Source organism: Tachypleus tridentatus, chromosome 10 (assembly GCF_004210375.1).
Source record: "Tachypleus tridentatus isolate NWPU-2018 chromosome 10, ASM421037v1, whole genome shotgun sequence".
NCBI classification, from domain to species: Eukaryota; Metazoa; Arthropoda; class Merostomata; order Xiphosura; family Limulidae; genus Tachypleus; species Tachypleus tridentatus.
The window spans coordinates 140,715,985-140,733,896 of NC_134834.1; the positions used below are offsets into that span (position 1 = coordinate 140,715,985).

Below are 17,912 nucleotides of genomic sequence, written 5' to 3' on the forward strand. Positions count from 1 at the left end.
TTCTCCGATAATAAGACCTACCCATAAAATAAGACCTAGTATGATTTTTGGGGATAGTTTTAATATAAGCCCTACCCTTAAAATAAGCCCTAGTTAAGAGTGGCAGGAAGAGGAAAGAAATAAAAAAAAATTAATTTATTAATTAGTTTAATAGTTAGTTAATTAGTTTGTTTAAGTATTAATCAGTTAGTTTAATAGTTTAATAATAGTTTATTTTAAATGGTTAGTTTAATAGTTTTACTTTGTAACTTCATTTTTTTAATATATCAAAATAAGACATCCCCCGAAAATAAGCCCTAGTGTCATATTTTGGAGTTAAAATTAATATAAGCCCTGTCTTATTTTCGGAGAAACACGGTAATTCACACAGATCATCTCTGGCTACTTCATAAATCACTTTGATAACACTTGAGTTACCTTTTAAAGTTATGCCTCATAGTGCATTGGTATTATAAGCAATCAGATTCTATTCTTATATATTTAAGTCTTCGTGAAATAAAAAACTTCAGGAAAATTAGATATTTTAAGATTTTTTAAAACTACAAATTGGGTTTAAAATTTCTGCTGTTTCTACTGTATCTCAGTATATGCTTAGAGGAAGTACAACTCCCTAGTTGCTTCTAAAATCAGTGCACTTCCCAAGTAAGTAGATGAAAACCTGATAAGTACAGGATTGCATGCTCCATAAAGTTCTTACCATTCAGCTAGAATATGAGAGAGATTCTCTCAAAATATCAGATAAATGTTTTAGTCAGAAAATTCACTCATTGGCTTGGAATGCAAGGATTACTATATCCTTTCAGACACTGATATTTCAATTGCATGAATGTAATACTTTATGAAGTTAATTGTGTGATAAACATAAAAATGTATAGTTCACACCATGCTGTGAAGTACCACTCAATAGCTTAGAAAGTAAATATTGTGAAACCTTTTCACCTGAGTTTTCTAATGCCTTTAATTGTGCTAATGGGCATTATATCAGTTTGTTCAAACTGCTTTCATTTTTGGTGACTAAATAATAGTAATATAGTGTAATTCATAGATGGTATTTCATGTCACCACTTGGAAGCTTCAGAAAGCAAGGGTTATGATACACTTTCAGTTAAAATTTTTCCATCAAGTACTTTTGGGCTCCTGGTTGAACCAATGCACCAGTCTCATCTGTGATATGTTTGCAGCTTACCAACAATTTACATCTACTTTTGCACACTTTACATCTGTTTTAATTCACATTTTATAAAGGACTAACTTGTAAGATTATCAAATACTACCAGTCTAGCCAAAGCCAAGTTACTTTCTGTTCTTCTGGCATTTACCATAAACAGACCTAGTCTTCAAATCTCCTACTTTTTAGCCTGTTTCACCTATGGCTTCAAAACTTCACATGATGTCCAAGATCAGAATATTCCATGAACAGACAAGGTCTCCCTAAGAAGTGAGAATTTTTTCCATGTTATAGGCTTGACAAATGCACATACTAGCAAAATTTTTATCCAGTGTGCTATCATTCTGTTTATATTTTTAAAGTTCTTCAGTAAATCATGATCCACCAAGATAGTGACTGTACCATACAAGTAATGGCAATAGTATTTTATGAAGACCACACCTGTAAGCAGTTCTTTCTACACACAGTATCTACGTATTGGAACAGTATATTCTAAAAAACAAATTGCTTTATATACAGATTGCTAGCTAATTTTGCTCTGATGTTGAAAAATACACTGTACTTTAGTACAGTATTAATGTGTTATTCTAATATAATGTGATTTCCATACAAGTATCAGATAGATCTGCTTAATAATAATGAGAAATTTTCATTCACAATGTAATTTGAAAACACCTAGATGCTCCACATCTTGGACCATATGCCCTGTGATCATGATGAACAATTTGTACGTGGATGACCTTAGCCATTGATCTTGTTCATGGATCCCTCGGTGTGGATTCCTGTATGTGGTGAGGGGACCTCCCAGGGAAGGTTCTCTTCTTTCAGTTTACCTCCTGTGGGATCTAAACATTCACCCACGTGTTTGCCGTGCATGGCGACCCATGAATGGGAGGAGAGGATCCTGGTGGTTCAGGGATCCAACCCTAACACACCATTTTGGCCTTGAATTCCTTTGGGTGGCCCCCTTGAGTCAATCGACTGGTCCACTTGGGCTTGAGTCAACCAAGTACCAGTGTTGGAAGTTCTCAACAGGTGTTGTGGGCATTGTGTCTGATGCTGGTGTTTGGGTATAGTGCTCACGAAACCCTGGCATTGCTGCAATGTCCTTGTATGATATTGTAGTGCGTCCCCTTGTAGGGCTCCATGGTGGGTGGGGTCAGTGGGTACCAAAATTTTCCTTTTTTCCTATGGATCCTCCTACAAAAAATTTAAATAAAATAGTGAAAAAAGTCAATTGGTAAAGGACCACGTCTTGAAGACTGAGCAGCAATCTTCAACATCTGTAACACACATACCTTATTTTCTTATATTACATACTCTTTCAGAAAAACCTTTAGGGCAAATCTCCCCCTTTTTTATTCAAAAGGGACAAGAGGGTCTTGCTGGCTCTCCAAAGTCAGTAAAGAAGCTTCAATCTGGAGACATATTGGTTGATACATCCACATTCCAACACAGTGAACTCCTCTTGAATTCAAAGGCAATTGGGAATGTACCTATTGAGGTTACCCCTCATGCTACCTTGAATTTATCACAAGGAGTTATTGTTGAGAGGGATTTGAAGAACGTCACCAAGTCAGAGATTCTCGCTGGTCTCTCCACTCAAGGAGTTTCTGCAGTGAGGCGCATCTCCACTCACAAAGATGGAGTTACACTGCCAACAGATATCCTCGTTTTGACATTTACATCACCACGTGCACCTGCCACCATCAAGGCAGGTTATCTAATTTGCAGGGTACGGCTGTACATTCCAAACCCCCTCTGATGTTTCCAATGTCAGAGGTTCAGCCACTCAAAGACGTCATGTCGTGGTTCCCTGACATGTGCTCGTTGTGGTGGCAAGGACCACGATGCCTATAAGTGTGACATGGACCCACATTGTGTCAACTGCAATGGTTTTCACCCTTCCTACTTTCGTTCTTGGCCAAAATGGTCGGAGGAAAAAGAGGTGCAGGGTCTGAAAACGGCTCATAACATGAGTTATCCTGAGGCTCGGAAATTGCTGTCCGCCACCCCATCTCAGACATTGCTGCTGCACTTCATATCCACAACTACAGTGGGAGTGCAGACAGATCTCTCTGTGCCTCCAAGAGAATCGTTTTCAAAAAAAATGAAAAGCCTTTTGACCTCCATGGTTAAAAAGGTTGGTGAATCGACTTCTACACCCATCTCTCTTCCTCCCATACATTCCAACAAACCTCAAGATCTACATCCTTTGGTTTCAAATACAGGCATTTCTTCTGATACATCTTTTTCTCCCACCCCAAGAGGCAAAACAATCATTTGTTCACGTCCTCAGTCACTGGAATCCCCTTCCAATAACAAAGACCTGCCCAGTCGACCCAGGGCAGGATCCATAGAGGTCAGTAGACCTCCTCCGACTAAGGACAGTAAGGAAAAAAGACATGATCATAAACAGAAGGGTTCTCCAGCCACTTCGCCCACCCGTCATTAAAAATGGCCACCTTGATACAATGGAACTGTCGAGGTTTACGTTCTAATATGAATGATATCAAAACACTGATTGCTTCCTACCATCTTGTATGTCTTTCCTTACAAGAAACATTTCTAAAACCTGCTGATACAGTCACTATTCGGCAGTATTCTCTGTACAGAAATGACAGGCTGTGTGATGGACGAGTACATGGAGGGGTGGCACTATTGGTTGATCAGCATGTGCCCACCCTGTCTTTGTCTCTCAACACACCCTTGCAGGCCGTAGCCATCCGTGTTTCTTGGGTCATACCATCACTGTTTGTTCTCTCTTCCTGTTCCCTAGTGAGACATAGGATCAATCAGACCTTGATGCTCTTGTTGAACAGTTGCCGTCTCCCTTTCTACTCCTGGAGGACTTTAATGGACATCATCCCCTCTGGGGAAGTGCTGTTATTGATGGGAGGGCTCACTCTGTAGAGCATATGCTCTGATCACAATCTTTCTCCTTTTAATACTGGTTCTTCCACTTATTTTCATGCACCTAATCAGTCCTTTACTGCTATTGATCTCTCAATTTGCTCCCCTTCATTATTCTCCCATTTTTCATGGAGGGTTAACAGTAATCCACTAGGCAGTGATCATTTTCCTATACTTTTGAGAGTAAATGGCCGTGGTCGATGCCACCCTACCCGCGTGCCCTGGTGGAAGCTGGATCAGGCAGACTGGTCCACTTTCACTGCTCTCGCAGAACTTGATCCTGCCATCGTGAATCAGCCATCAATAGACACCTGTGTGGCAGCGGTAACTGGCTGTATTATACAAGTGGCTGCTCAGTGTATTCCTAAAACCTAGACACGTTTTCCACAATATCCTCGTTTGTGGTGGAATCCTGCTTGCCACTTAGTATGGAAGGCTCAAAAACGGGCTTGGGATACTTTTCGTAGATATCCCACACTTTCAAACCTCTTGGCATTCCAGCAGGCCCGTGCACATGCTAGGTGGGTAAGACGTCAAAGCCGGAAGGAATCTTGGATTAAGTTCACAACTAGCATATCTTCTACCACCAGTTCCAAGGTCATGTGGAACAGGATTCGAAAGGTCAGAGGGCACTACAATTCTGTCCCCGTCTCGATCTTACTCTCTGATGGTCAGGAGGTGGCTGATGTCCGGAGCATTGCTAATACTCTAGGTGAAAGCTTTTGCCAGGTATCAAGCACTTCTACTTGTTCCTCCACCTTCTTGGCCATCAAGACTTGGGCAGAGCGTTCACCTCTTTCCTTTCGAACTGACTGTCTCTTTGACTATAATTATCCCTTTACACTGGTGGAACTGAAAATGGCCCTTCATCGGTCTGGCAGTACATCTGTTGGACCTGATGATGTACACTATGACATGCTGCACCATCTATCTCCTGCTTCTCTTGATGTCCTTTTAATTGTTTTTAACTGGATCTGGCAGGAGAATGTTTTTCCAGATGCCTGGCACCAGGCTATTATTTTACCTTTCTCTAAGCCAGGGAAAGATTCCAAGATTCCTTCAAACTACCGTCCAATTGCTTTGACGAGCTGTCTCTGTAAGACTTTAGAAAGGATGGTTAATGCTCATCTTGTTTGGTTCCTCGAATCAAACAACCTCCTCTTGCCCACCCAGTGTGGGTTCCGACGACAGTACTCCACCACGGACCACCTAATTTGACTTGAAAGATCAATCAAAGAAGCCTTTCTCAAATGCCAACATCTTGTATCAATATTCCTTGACATTGAGAAGGCTTATGACACAACATGGAGGTATGGCATTTTGCTAGACCTCCATACATATGGGTTACGTGGCCATTTACCCATGTTTATTAAAAATTCTTTAATGGACTGGAGCTTCCAAGTTCGTGTGGGTTCGACACTTTCCTGTTCTTTTGTACAGGAACTTGGAGTCCCTCAGGGCTGAGTTTTGAGTGTCTCACTTTTCAGTATAAAGATAAATGCCATCACTGAACAACTCCCTCTCACTATTGCAATGGGCTGTATGTCGATGACTTTCACATCTCATGTCAGTCGTCGAACATGAGATATATTGAGTGGCAACTACAAACTGCCCCCAATTGTGTACTGAATTGGACTAAAGCGAACGGCTTTAATTTCTCTCTCTCTAAAACCATTTGTATGCACTTTTGCCGCCAACGAGGTATTCACCCTGATCCTGAACTTCACATCGATGAAGTTTTGCTGCCAGTGGTCCCTGAGACCAAGTTCTTGGCACTTATCTTTGACCGTAAGCTGACCTTTATACCACACTTACAGCATCTTCATGTCAAATGCACAAGAGCACTGAACATCCTCCATGTCATCTCTACTACCAGTTGGGGAGCAGATCGATGTTCTATGTTAAAGTTATATCATGCTCTTATTCGATCAAAACTCGACCATGGATCAATTGTCTATGGCTCTGCCAGACCCTCAGCCTTAAAGATGCTGGACTTCTTTCATCACCAAGGACTTCGACTCTGCACTGGGGCTTTCCACACCTCTCCAGTTCAAAGTTTGTACGTTGAATCTCATGAATCTTCTCTGCACCTTTGCTGTTTGCAACTGTCTTTACTATATTCTTCGAAACTTCTTTCCTTACCAAAGCATCCCACCTGGGGATGTGTTTTCCTTCCTAAGTGGGCCGTACTTTTTCAGAACAGACGATCTGCCATTGCTCCGTTTGGCCTTCGCATCCAGGTGCAATTGGATGAATTGGGTTTGTCCTTGGATGACATTGCAGATTCCACCATCCCACCATGGCTTATTACAGCCCCCAAATGTGACCTTTCTTTCAGTCATCTGAAAAAGGCAGATACTCTAGATTGGAAGTACTGTCATTTATTTAATGAACATCTTTCAAACGATCATTCTGTTCCCATTTATACAGATTGTTCCAAATCAGGTAATTCATTGGGCTCTGCTATCGTTTGCTGTGGTTCGGTGGTTGCGCGCAGAATCCCCTCTACAGCTTCTGTGTTCACTGCTGAACTGTATGTCATGTCTCTTGCCATGGATCATATTGAAACTGAGCAGTACTCCAACTGCACCATTTATACCGACTCGCTTAGTTCTATACTGGCCCTGTAATTGTTACACGTTGGCTCACACCCTGTTTTTGCTGATATTCAAAACCGACTGGCCCATTTCTCATTAACTGCCACTTCTATCCAGTTTTTCTGGATACAAGGCCATGTTGGTATTCACGGGAACAAGCTTGCAGACACGGCAGCTATATCTATCTGCTCCGGCACTATCACCACTGTGCCTATTTCGTACATGGACTATGGTCTTGTATTCAAGGCTCGGCTCTGTGCCAGCTGGCAGTCCACTTGGAGTGAGCAACGCGACAACAAGCTTTTTCAAATAAAACCCTATATTGGGCTTTGGCCATCTAACTTCAGTAAGGTTCAGAAGGAGAAAGTTGTTCTAACTAGACTACGCATTGGTCACAGTTTTTTAACTCATTATTTTCTTTTATCTGGAACTGATGCACCAGTGTGTAGTTTGTGTAACACTCAAATCACTATCAGCCACATTTTACTTTCTTGCCATCATTACGATTCTCAACAACGGCAATATTTTAAACGTTTTTCCCAGGGTTTATCTGTAACATTGAACAGTGTTATTGGTGATGGTGACTCTGTCCACCTTGATAAAGTTTTTAGTTTTTTAATGGCCATTAATCTTTTTAACCTCATTTAAGTGTTTGATATTTATTCATTACACCTTTTTAATTGTGGTTACCTTTTAAAGTTTTATTCTCTCTTGTTCAATTTGACATTGAAAAATGGCCAGAACATTAAATAACTCGACACCAGGACTGGAAAGGCCAACTTCAGGTGACTAACGCTGCTGTTTGAACTATCCGTTAGTCGTCCTGGCAAGTTGTTATTCCAATTTTGCTGTGTGTCTTTTAAACATTTATTACTTTACCCTTTGGTACTGGTCATAATGACACATAACCCGGAACCAGGACTGGAAAGACCAACTTCAGGTGACTGACGGTGGTTCTGGTACTTGCCTGTTAGTCTTCCTGGTGGGTTATGATCATTACCATTCTGCTACAGGAAGTCCTTTACAACTTTGTAGATTGGATGTCAACATTGGTTATACGCCATTTTCTGTTTTAATTGCTGTTTTGGTTTTACTTTCATTTACTTTTACAAATTTTACTCCATTTACTTTACTTTTAACTTTTTACTGGACATTTGGCTACTCATTATTACGATTTTGCTATGTGTCTTTTAAAACATCTATTATTTTACATTTTGATAATGGCTGCTGTGTCACATAACCCGGAACCAGGACTGGAAAGGTCAACTTCAGGTGACTGACGGTGGTTCTTGAACTTACCTGTTAGTCTTCCTGGCGGGTTATGATCATTACCATTTTGCTAGAGTAAGTACTTTACAACTTCTTTTACTCTGCTTTCTCTCTTAACATTGTTGAGTAGGTGTCAACATTGGTTTTATACTTTTCTGTTTTTCAATGATGTTTTGTTTTACCTTCATTTCCTTTTATGTATTTTACTACATTTACTTTATTTTTACCTTTTTACCGGACATTTGGCACAGATAGCCTAGCTGCTTTGTGCCATAAAACACTAAATCAATCAATCAATCAATTCATGTATTTTTACCTGTTACAGAATAATAAAGTATGCCATGATTTGGATAATACTTGTATTTTTTTTTGGATTGCCTTTTTACTCTTGGTGAATTCATATTTTTTAATTTTCCCAATGCCATTATGTACAAGAGGTATCCTTGGGTTGAAAATTTTAAATCTTGATCTGAACATATCTTTATGATTTGTTTGCATGAATATTTTATATTAAAAAGGACTATTACATATGATTTCCAAAAACAATGAATTTTCAGTAACATCACACTAACTACAAAATGCTAAACATGGTGAAAATGTAGTTTGGATGCATTCTGTTCAACTGTAACTTTATATTGGTTATTATTGTCACAAAAATATTTTAACATAACATCAGCCTCTGATAAGAGTGTTTGATTGTAATATAGTTGTGTGACTGAGACATGTTTTAGTGGAATTAAAGTATAATTAAAGAAGTTTTTTTTTTGTGCTTGAGAAATGCATGTATAATGAGCAAATCACTCAGAACTGTGTAATATCTGTCTTTTCTTCAACAGAAAGCTAACTGTTACTATGCTGCAATAAACTTGACCACACGTCTTCTTACTGGTGTTGGACAAGGTCCAGGCTACATAGGTCACCCTTCTCGTCATACCCCATATTCTCTACAGGCAAGCATGAAATATGTGTAATAGTGTATTTTCTCTAAAGTATACTTGCTAATGTTGTATGAGTTGAAAATATTTTATAATGTAGCTAGATTGCTGAAGTATATTTAACTCTTCAGTAGAACAACATATCAATGTTACTCATCAGTTATTGTGAAAAGTATCTCAAAGCTACCTCTAATTTTCTTTTAAATTAACACAGGCTTGTTATTATTTATGAAATGAGGTAGTATAGGCTTAATTTCTAAATTAATAATTGCTCCAAATATTTAATGGAAGAATTAAAAAATACAGACTACCTCTTGAAACACCAACTACTGATTTCATACTTATATTTCATCAAAATGATAGTCTAGATAATTCTATTCTACTTGGGAGTAAGGTGTAACAGCAGGGATATTAGCATTTGTAGAATTTTATCTTTAGTTTTCCAATTTAAATTGTGTTGATAGTTGTAGATATTTCATTTAAAGAATTCAGCCTTGGAAGGTTTTTTCTACCAACTTTTTGTAGGTCATTGTAAATGTTTAGTCTACATATATAAATAAATTTCATAATAGCAAGAGGAAAGTTAGTGGTACAAACAAACCATCTTATCTCTCTACAAGATACTTAGCAGCAAGTATTTATTCTATTTTAAAATAGTTATTTTATATTTTATAATATTTTTATAAAGAAAGTAAAAACATGGCTGTGGTCTGAAAAATAGCCACTTATATGCTGGGTGCTTAGAAACTAATTATTTGTTATTTACAGAAAATAACTTTTCCTCCTTGGTTCAAGGGAGGCTTTCACAGTTTGTAACAGAGTTGAACAAATGTCAACTGCACAATTTCATGTATGAAGAAGGATTACCTGTTCATTATGTAGTCCTAACAATTCCTTTAGTAGGGGTGAAATTCTTAAAAAAAAGTAGGGATGCTCAACAGGGTAAAGTGGACCTGTTTTGGAAAAATGAAAAAATTGTGTGTAAACATGAAGAAAAAACAAAGCAGCTCAAATAGTTTAGGTACTTCTACAATGTCTTTCACAGACTTACTAATAATAACAGTTCCTTTGAAGTCTACATCCTTATTACAGTAATAGTAAAGATTTAATTCGTAAAAAATGTGGAAACTATATGACACATTCCATTATCATTGATATTTACATAAATTTTGTATAATTATTTATTTAAGAAATTAATAACAACATTGAACCACCAAAATTAAAAACTGTGAAAGTCTTGATAGTATATTTAACTTTTCAGTAGAACAACATATTAATAATTTATATCAAGCTACAAAAAGTATGTTAACATTTTTGTTGTTAATTCTTGAATTGTACATTTTTGTCTGATTTACCTCAATGGTGGCAATTTGTCATACCTAAGTGTGACTGATAACTTTTTAACTCAAGCCACAACAGAAGAGTCTCATAACTTTGTTATTCTATTCTTGTAATGAATGCATTCATTTAGACACATGGTTGCAGTTATTAATTTTATAAATGCTGAAATTATGGTACTTAGTGAATTATGAAGTCTTCAATGCTATTTATTTGATTATTTGTATTTTTTTCTAAATGTGAAGCCTTTTACTCAAGTGGAGCCACATGCTTTGTAGAATTTATAAAGTGGACTTGTCTGATATTAACCAGAAGAGAGTAAAAAGTGTGGATCCTTATTTTAAAGTCCATTATTTTTAGTTTCTAAACTTCACTGTTACATTCTACCATTAAGATTCAAGAATGAGATGTAAACCTACTAAAGAGGTATTCATAACAGTGGCTGTAGCTCCAAAACTACTAGACCTTAATTTACCTAGCAGGTGTGTGTGGCCTTTCTTCATCTGCTGTACCTGGTTTTATTTGTAATAGTTCTGTCATAGTCACCTGTTTCAGTAAATTCTGTGTTTACACTATTTAACATGTCCTGATTTATCTTGCGATGACAAAGGTAAAAAAATTTAGTTTTCTTTCTGTGTGTGTGTTCATTGTGTGTTTAAGTTTGAATAATTTTTATTTGTTTTATTGACAATGCTTATTTGGTTTTAGTACTCCATTTGGTACTATAAGTATTTTCTTAAACTTGTTTAAACTTTTATGTTTAATACATTGTTAACCATGGTTGTGAGAATTCAACAATATTTAAAATATCTTTATATTTATTAATTTGAAAAATGGGGTTAAACTATCAAAATTACTTATGTCACTTAAGTCACAAAAAACTGATAAGAAGACTAATTTTCAGGGAGGTTATAAATATATCAGGAAGGAAAGAATAGCTTCATTTTATAAAAGTTATAATAAAATTTCAATGTACATTTAAGAATTTAACTTTTATTAGTTGTCAGTATAGATCAGCAGTAGCCAATGTTCTCGTTAAGACAAACTATAGGTCAAAAATGCATGCAAAAGAAAAATAACACACAAAATTTATAGAACATTCATCGTTATGATACAATGTTATTTCAATTATTTAACAAAAGTGTTATTACTAATTCAAGTATATTACTTATGTGATAATTGACAATCTAGTATAAACATAATTAGTAACTCAGCTGTAAGTTTTGGTGTGTTACTTCCAGATCAGTAAGATACACATGTACATTAACATAAAATGATTTTACTAAGCCTGAAGCTGCTCCAAAACAACTGGTTTGGAGAATAGTGGAAAAAAAAAAGTTTGAGAATACATTTCTACTTCAAGTAGGTTTCTTATCATCATGAAAGTGTGGAGTTCATCCCAGCAAATTATATTGAATTTCTACACATCATTATTGACAGCTTCCAGCAAAATATTGATCCCACCAGACATGCATTAAATATGATGAAACATTGCTTGAAAAGAACAAGAGGCTTATCTACACTTGAAACCATGGCTTGACTTGCACAAAGTCCTAATATCATTGTTACTAAGGTTATTTGGAAATGATGTGAAACAGCAACCACACAATTTGACTGAATAGTGGAAAGCAGTGCAGTACATTTTGAACATTCTTTCACAATCATACAGTGATTAACTTGTGTTAGCATAAGAATGATGTTTTCTATTTCATTTAAAGCAAATTCAAAATACTACTGCAGAGTATAACATACTGTTATTTCTTTTGTATTTTTGGTAATTATGATAAAGTAATAATCTATTTACAACTATTATTCATTGTTTAGTGACTTGTACATATATCACTAAGGTTTCCTTAATTATTTGCAGTAGTATGTTACTTTAACCTGTTCAGTGCCATAAACGAGATAACTCGTCCAAGCCGATCGGTAACGCAGTGCCACGGACGAGTTAATTCGTTCTCAATAACACCTAACTTCAACACTGGATGTCAGCACCATACATGCATTCGACCTATTTACACATTTTTTTCACTTTCAATCCAAAATGACTTCACGAAAAAAGTTACGAAATGAAGAAGCATTAGAGTTTTATTGTAGCAGCTGAAATACTTGGCAGTCAACAGGTTAAACAACAAATCAGCATATTACTATAACAGATCATTTGATGGGAATCATGGTTCACTGATGAACAACAAAATGATTGCAGCAGCAACAAACGTTTGACACATGTTTATAGCAACAAACATTTAATTCTTGAATGTTTCAGAAAATGGAATATGTCCATGTGCATTTTTCAAATTAAGTAATGGAAGATTTATTTACACTTTTTTTTTACCTACAAAGTGTATAAAGCAAGATTTTTAAGTGATATATTTTTGTTTAGTTGTGGTTTACAAGAATGGCATTATTTGTCAAGCTTCGGAAGTTTGCATTTGCTGAAGTAGAGGCTGAAGCTTTTGGCGACCTGGATAAACCAGACCTTTATTATGAATTTTATTCTGACACTTACAGAGGAAGAAAAGGTGAGTTATTTGACCTAAATAATAGATTATTTTTTATATGTGTTATTTTAAATTATTTGGTAAAACTAATTCAAGTCCAATGAACAATAGCAAATTGATTTATTTTTTCCTTAATGTTTCTTACAGGCTATTATGAGTTGTACACAGTTGTAGGCCTAAATTCATAAAAAAGTTTCTCTCCCAAATTTGCTTACTACAACTAAGGTGCAGTTTCTTGGCTAATTCATCAAGTAACGGAATGTACATGTTAACCAAACTGACATGATTGTTTCAATTCCTTGTCGATCATTGAAATCATTGAATAAACTGAAAACTGAGTACTTTAATGAAAAATTGGCACTGTTTACTCATATTTATACCTGTATTCTTGTTTCCTGATGTTTCACAAAATCTCTTGATCGTTATATCATCATTATTAACAGCTTTCCCTAACATTCAGATTAAAACATTGAAAATATAACTTAAATATTAGCATAGATTTTTTACAGTTCTTTAAGTTTTTAATTGTTTCATTTTTTTTCTCTTGGTATTTTAAAGATAAAATGATTGAAAAGTTGAAAGAGAGATTCACTCAAGTATAGTTACTGTTATAATTTGGTGTTTTATTTTCCCTTTTGGTTAATTGTTTACAAGCCAGTTAGTTGCATGAACTTCAACTTCTCAAAAACCAGCTTGTTAAAGTAAAGTATTCTTGGCTTTTGTACCATTAAATAATTCTAATTGGACTTTTGGATAAACTAATTATTTTACTTTGAACTCATTATTGTATTACTTTATTATGAATATTTCTTATCTTGTTAATGATATATTTTTTCAAAACAAACAGTTTTGTACACTAGGATAGGAAAATACTGAGTTAAAAATATTTTCAGTGTATTTTAATCAACCATGCTTATTTCACATCAGGTTCAATGGTTCCATTTGCTTTCCGTGTTCTACTTGCTGAACTTCCTCAGTATCAGGGAAACCACCAGGTGGCTTTGGATAAGTTGTATAAGATTCTTGGAATTGTACAAAAGGTATTTGAAATTGTAACTTGCAGTATTTCATAAAACTTGGTATAGAAAGATTTTTTATCTATAAGTCAGGGAAAAAATATGCAGGTATTGTATGAATAACCATGATAATAATAGTATAAGGATTTTTAAAACAAGAGGTTAATTTACAACTTATCTTAAACTTTTAATTTAATGCCTATCATATGAGCTAGCCTAGCATCTTAATGTATATAAAAAGTCATTCTGAAAAGGTTTGGTTTGTTTCAAAACATACCATCTACTAACACTTACAGCTAGCTATATTTTGATCTTCTCTTTGCCAGTCTGAACACTGGTCTCATTTGGCCTTTTATATCCCACTTAAATGTCCTTGGCAATTGTTGACCTTGTGACATTCTTCACCAGCATTAATGCACCCACTACCCTCACTAAGATAACATAAACATTTTTCTCAACAAAGAGTTGGTCCCTTATAAAGTGGAAATGCTGTGCTTCATTACATTTTGTATTGGTATTTTGTATTGCCTTGTGAATTTCTGTACAATTATCATTTCCTGAAAAAAATAATTGATGCACTGTTTTTGGGCATGAGCTTCTGTGTACTGTTGTCAGTGTAGCATCAAATTTCCCCTGTTGCATATACTGAAGCTCAAGAATTTCAGGATATATGAATAGAACATGAATCTTCCATCCATGTGAATAATTTTTGAACTTATTACTATTCAACATGCTGTTGTTCAAGGTCTAGATCTACTGTAGAGGAATGTTGTAATCATGATTCTTTCATTCAATTTCATACTGGTCTACTACAGTATGTAGTAACTACAGTTATTTTGGTCTCTTGTACCATTGGTGTTAGATCAATTCAGTGTATAATCAGTGCCTTTCCCAAAATTTATCTGTTACTCAAAGCTCTGGTTATGATTCAATCCTCTACTTGAGAGCTGTTGATAGCACCAGATTGGTTGGTCTAACCATGATTTCCTCTTCTACAGTTTCTTCAAGAAGGGCTATCCTGCTAGTATAGCAGGTATGTCTACAGATTTACAATGCTAAAATCAGGGGTTTGATTCCCTTCAGTGAGCTCAGCAGATAGTCTGATGTGGCTTTGCTATAAAAAAACACATGCCACACTCTTCAAGAAGATCTGCATCTAGTATGTCTTTCTCTTTGGTTATCTCTGAAATAAACTTGAACCAGCACTCTACATATAAGCTTATTGGAATTTAACATCTAAAGTTGACTTTTGTGTGCCTCACAAAGTTTGAACCCACTTCATTCAAATGTGCCTACTATTGTTTTCTGACTGTGGTCTTATTTTGTTTCCTGTAACATTATGAAAGGCAGCTTTATCAACTACTTTTAATTATTTTCAACATTGCAAAGTTTTTGACTCTTTACTAGTTTTAGAACCTTCTCCAATGACTTAGTCATTCTTCCCAAATGGCCTTTTCATTTACTTTATTGGGATTTTAGGGTGGTATTACACATGTAATTGATTCACTTGTTTATTTATTTTATTATTGATGTTTATTTTAGTTAAAATATATTTAGAAACATATAAAACCTATGTTTTTAAATATATACTGGAAATTGTAGCCTATTTCCTGACTTTGTAGAATATTCTCAAGTGTAAGAATCAACAGTGTTTTATGTGTGTATGTAATACTAGTGATTGCCAACATGGTTGCCAACTTGCAAGCTTATAAAAGTTAACCAACACAACACAAAGAGATGGTTTAAATGCTATCATTGGTTTGCTACAATTAGTATACCATAAACCTTGGAAGCTATAAGTATGATATCACTTATGAATTGGGAAACTGCAGATATTTGACCAAGGACATTTATAGATTTTGAACATTATAAACCATTTGACTTCAGCAAATTAGCTTTAGATATTCGTATTTCTACAAGGACATTAAGTATTTTGATTGGTCAAAGTAAACTGTACTGAAATCAGCTCAGTTCATTTGCTCAACATGAATCATCAATAAAATGTTCAGTTCCATTCCAGATAGAGATATTGTTTGTAAGTTTGTAAAACTTTTTGTTATAAATCATTGTTTGTAATAATTGTTGTTATAAATGATATTGTCATTTGTATATTAAAATATATTTGGTGTTAAGAAAGAAAAGTGTATGTATCAGTCTTGTTAGGAAATACAAGTTTAATACATATCAGCATTTAATTAACTTCTAAATCCAAATCATGATGTGTAACATGAGGCTTGTTCAAGATATAATAAGTAAAACATACTTTGTCTTGGAATCCATTGGAGCTTTTAGTCACATATACTATGTATCACATTTCTCTTAATGGGTACTTTTGTTGCTGCTGACATGTGAATGTCACAGGATGAAGTTGTTTGCACTTCATGTGCACAGGACTTAATCACTCCACATTTAGTCCTGCTATGCATTGTTAGTTCCTTTCTTCCTACATTTATGGAAGCCAGGGAAGGGATTAAAATCTTCTCTTCAATTCTTTTACCAGCTATTTTTCACCTCTACGACTAATCAGACACTGATAATTTTTTTTTGTCCTCTCTAAACCTTGAGGTGATATGAAGCTCATACTAACTTGTTCAAGATGATGGTACTCAACTCTGTATTTGTAGGAATTCTTTGTTTTTCTGAGATTTATCCCCAGTCACCTCTTGCAAATATCAATATTGCTTATTCTGCACTTTCTTTAGTGGAAAGGAAACTTTTTAAAGTTGCATTTCCTCAGACTTATCACATTTTTGTCTTTCATGGCCCATTTCATTTAGCCACTGGAGGTCATCATATGGGCTGTTATGTGTTCTTTTCCCAATACTTTTCTCATACATCCTATACATATACTGGCAGTTTCTTCTTCTGAAGGTTTCTGACTACCTCCTGGGGCGGTTTTAACAACATTTGTTACATTATGAGGAAGAGTGAGTATTTTTGTCCTTCTCTTGTCTCATTCTTTTCCAGGTTCCCTTATTTCTCTCTTTCATTGAATCTCTCTCTGTGATGAGTGTTGCTCATCCTTGTGCTGTTATCAATCCATTCTGTACTAGCAACATATTCATCTGTACTTCCTACTCATTATAAAAGGCTCTGTAGAAATGAATTGTTCCATAAAACGATCTAGGTGCTCACCAGATGGTATTACCATATTCTTTTGCACCACTACATATGGACTAAGTAAAGCTAAAGGGGATCTTGCCTATCCTTTCTTATCATTAGATTGAATAAATAGGGATGTGTTTGCTTTTACATATTTTAAAAATTTGGTTCACCTTTTGCACTGTTTCCAGAACACTATTTCTTAGGACTTCCCAGTGGACATTGCTCCATAACCCCAGTTCTGTTTGTGGAGATAGGAAGTACTTATCCAGTTTCCACTCACTGGGGTGGTGGACAGAGGCTTCTTCTCCAGAGTGTTCAAGTGAATCCTTCCAGTCTTGGAGAAGAGGACAAAGTTGGGGCCCTCCTACCTGGATTCCTATATGTTTTTCTCAAATGTTGGTAGGAGAGGCACCAGCCTTTACAGGAACCCACTTATAATACCAGTTCAGATTTGATTCTAAACTATCTGATTGGGATGTGCATGGCCTGTCATTTTTATTAGTGTTGATATTGTATATTGTTCATAAAAAGAGGTCCACTATATCTACGTAATTTTAAATGCAGAGTGTTCCCATCTTAGTTCTTTGGTTGAACACAGTATTTCACATCCTCTCCATAATTCCACTTGGTTGGATCGTGAAAATGAAAGTTTATAATTACAGACTCTTGCTTCCTGATTTTCTGGTTCAGGTTGGAAGATTTATTGTTTTATTATGTGATAGACTTTGTATCTTCTTTGCCTATTTCCTTGCCTTGGTTTTCCATCTCTTGTGGGGATTATATTTTTTGGCTGCTGACATGTTGGTGTCATAAGTTAAAGTTGTTGGCATGTTTGTAGGACTTTCTCTCTCCCATTAGGTCCTGCTATATGCTGATAGGTCTTTTCTTTTAAGTCTCTGGCAACTTGGGAAAAGGATGCATCTATTTCTGCAATTTTTTTGCCATTTATTTCTCACCTTTGTAATTAATTATAATCTGATAATTTGTTTTGGCCTGAAAGTGTTATGTGACACTTTGTGTTCTTGAATTAGATTTTGTATGCAACTTTGTATGTAGTTGTATAGGGTGTT

General features: G+C 35.6%; 1 protein-coding gene across 4 annotated transcripts in view; it reads left to right on the forward strand.

Moving 5' to 3' along the window:
* The window catches only part of LOC143230458 (uncharacterized), a 68,208-nt gene that overhangs the window by 16,202 nt on the left and 34,094 nt on the right, over positions 1-17,912 (forward strand). For 3 of the 4 annotated variants that reach the window (XM_076464054.1, XM_076464052.1, XM_076464053.1), the window contains exons 5-7: positions 8,784-8,897; positions 12,604-12,742; positions 13,649-13,761. In XM_076464054.1, the coding sequence (XP_076320169.1) occupies positions 8,784-8,897; positions 12,604-12,742; positions 13,649-13,761 (366 nt within the window). The remainder of the gene's footprint in view (positions 1-8,783; positions 8,898-12,603; positions 12,743-13,648; positions 13,762-17,912) is intronic. The other variant, XM_076464055.1, reaches the window with a different exon arrangement.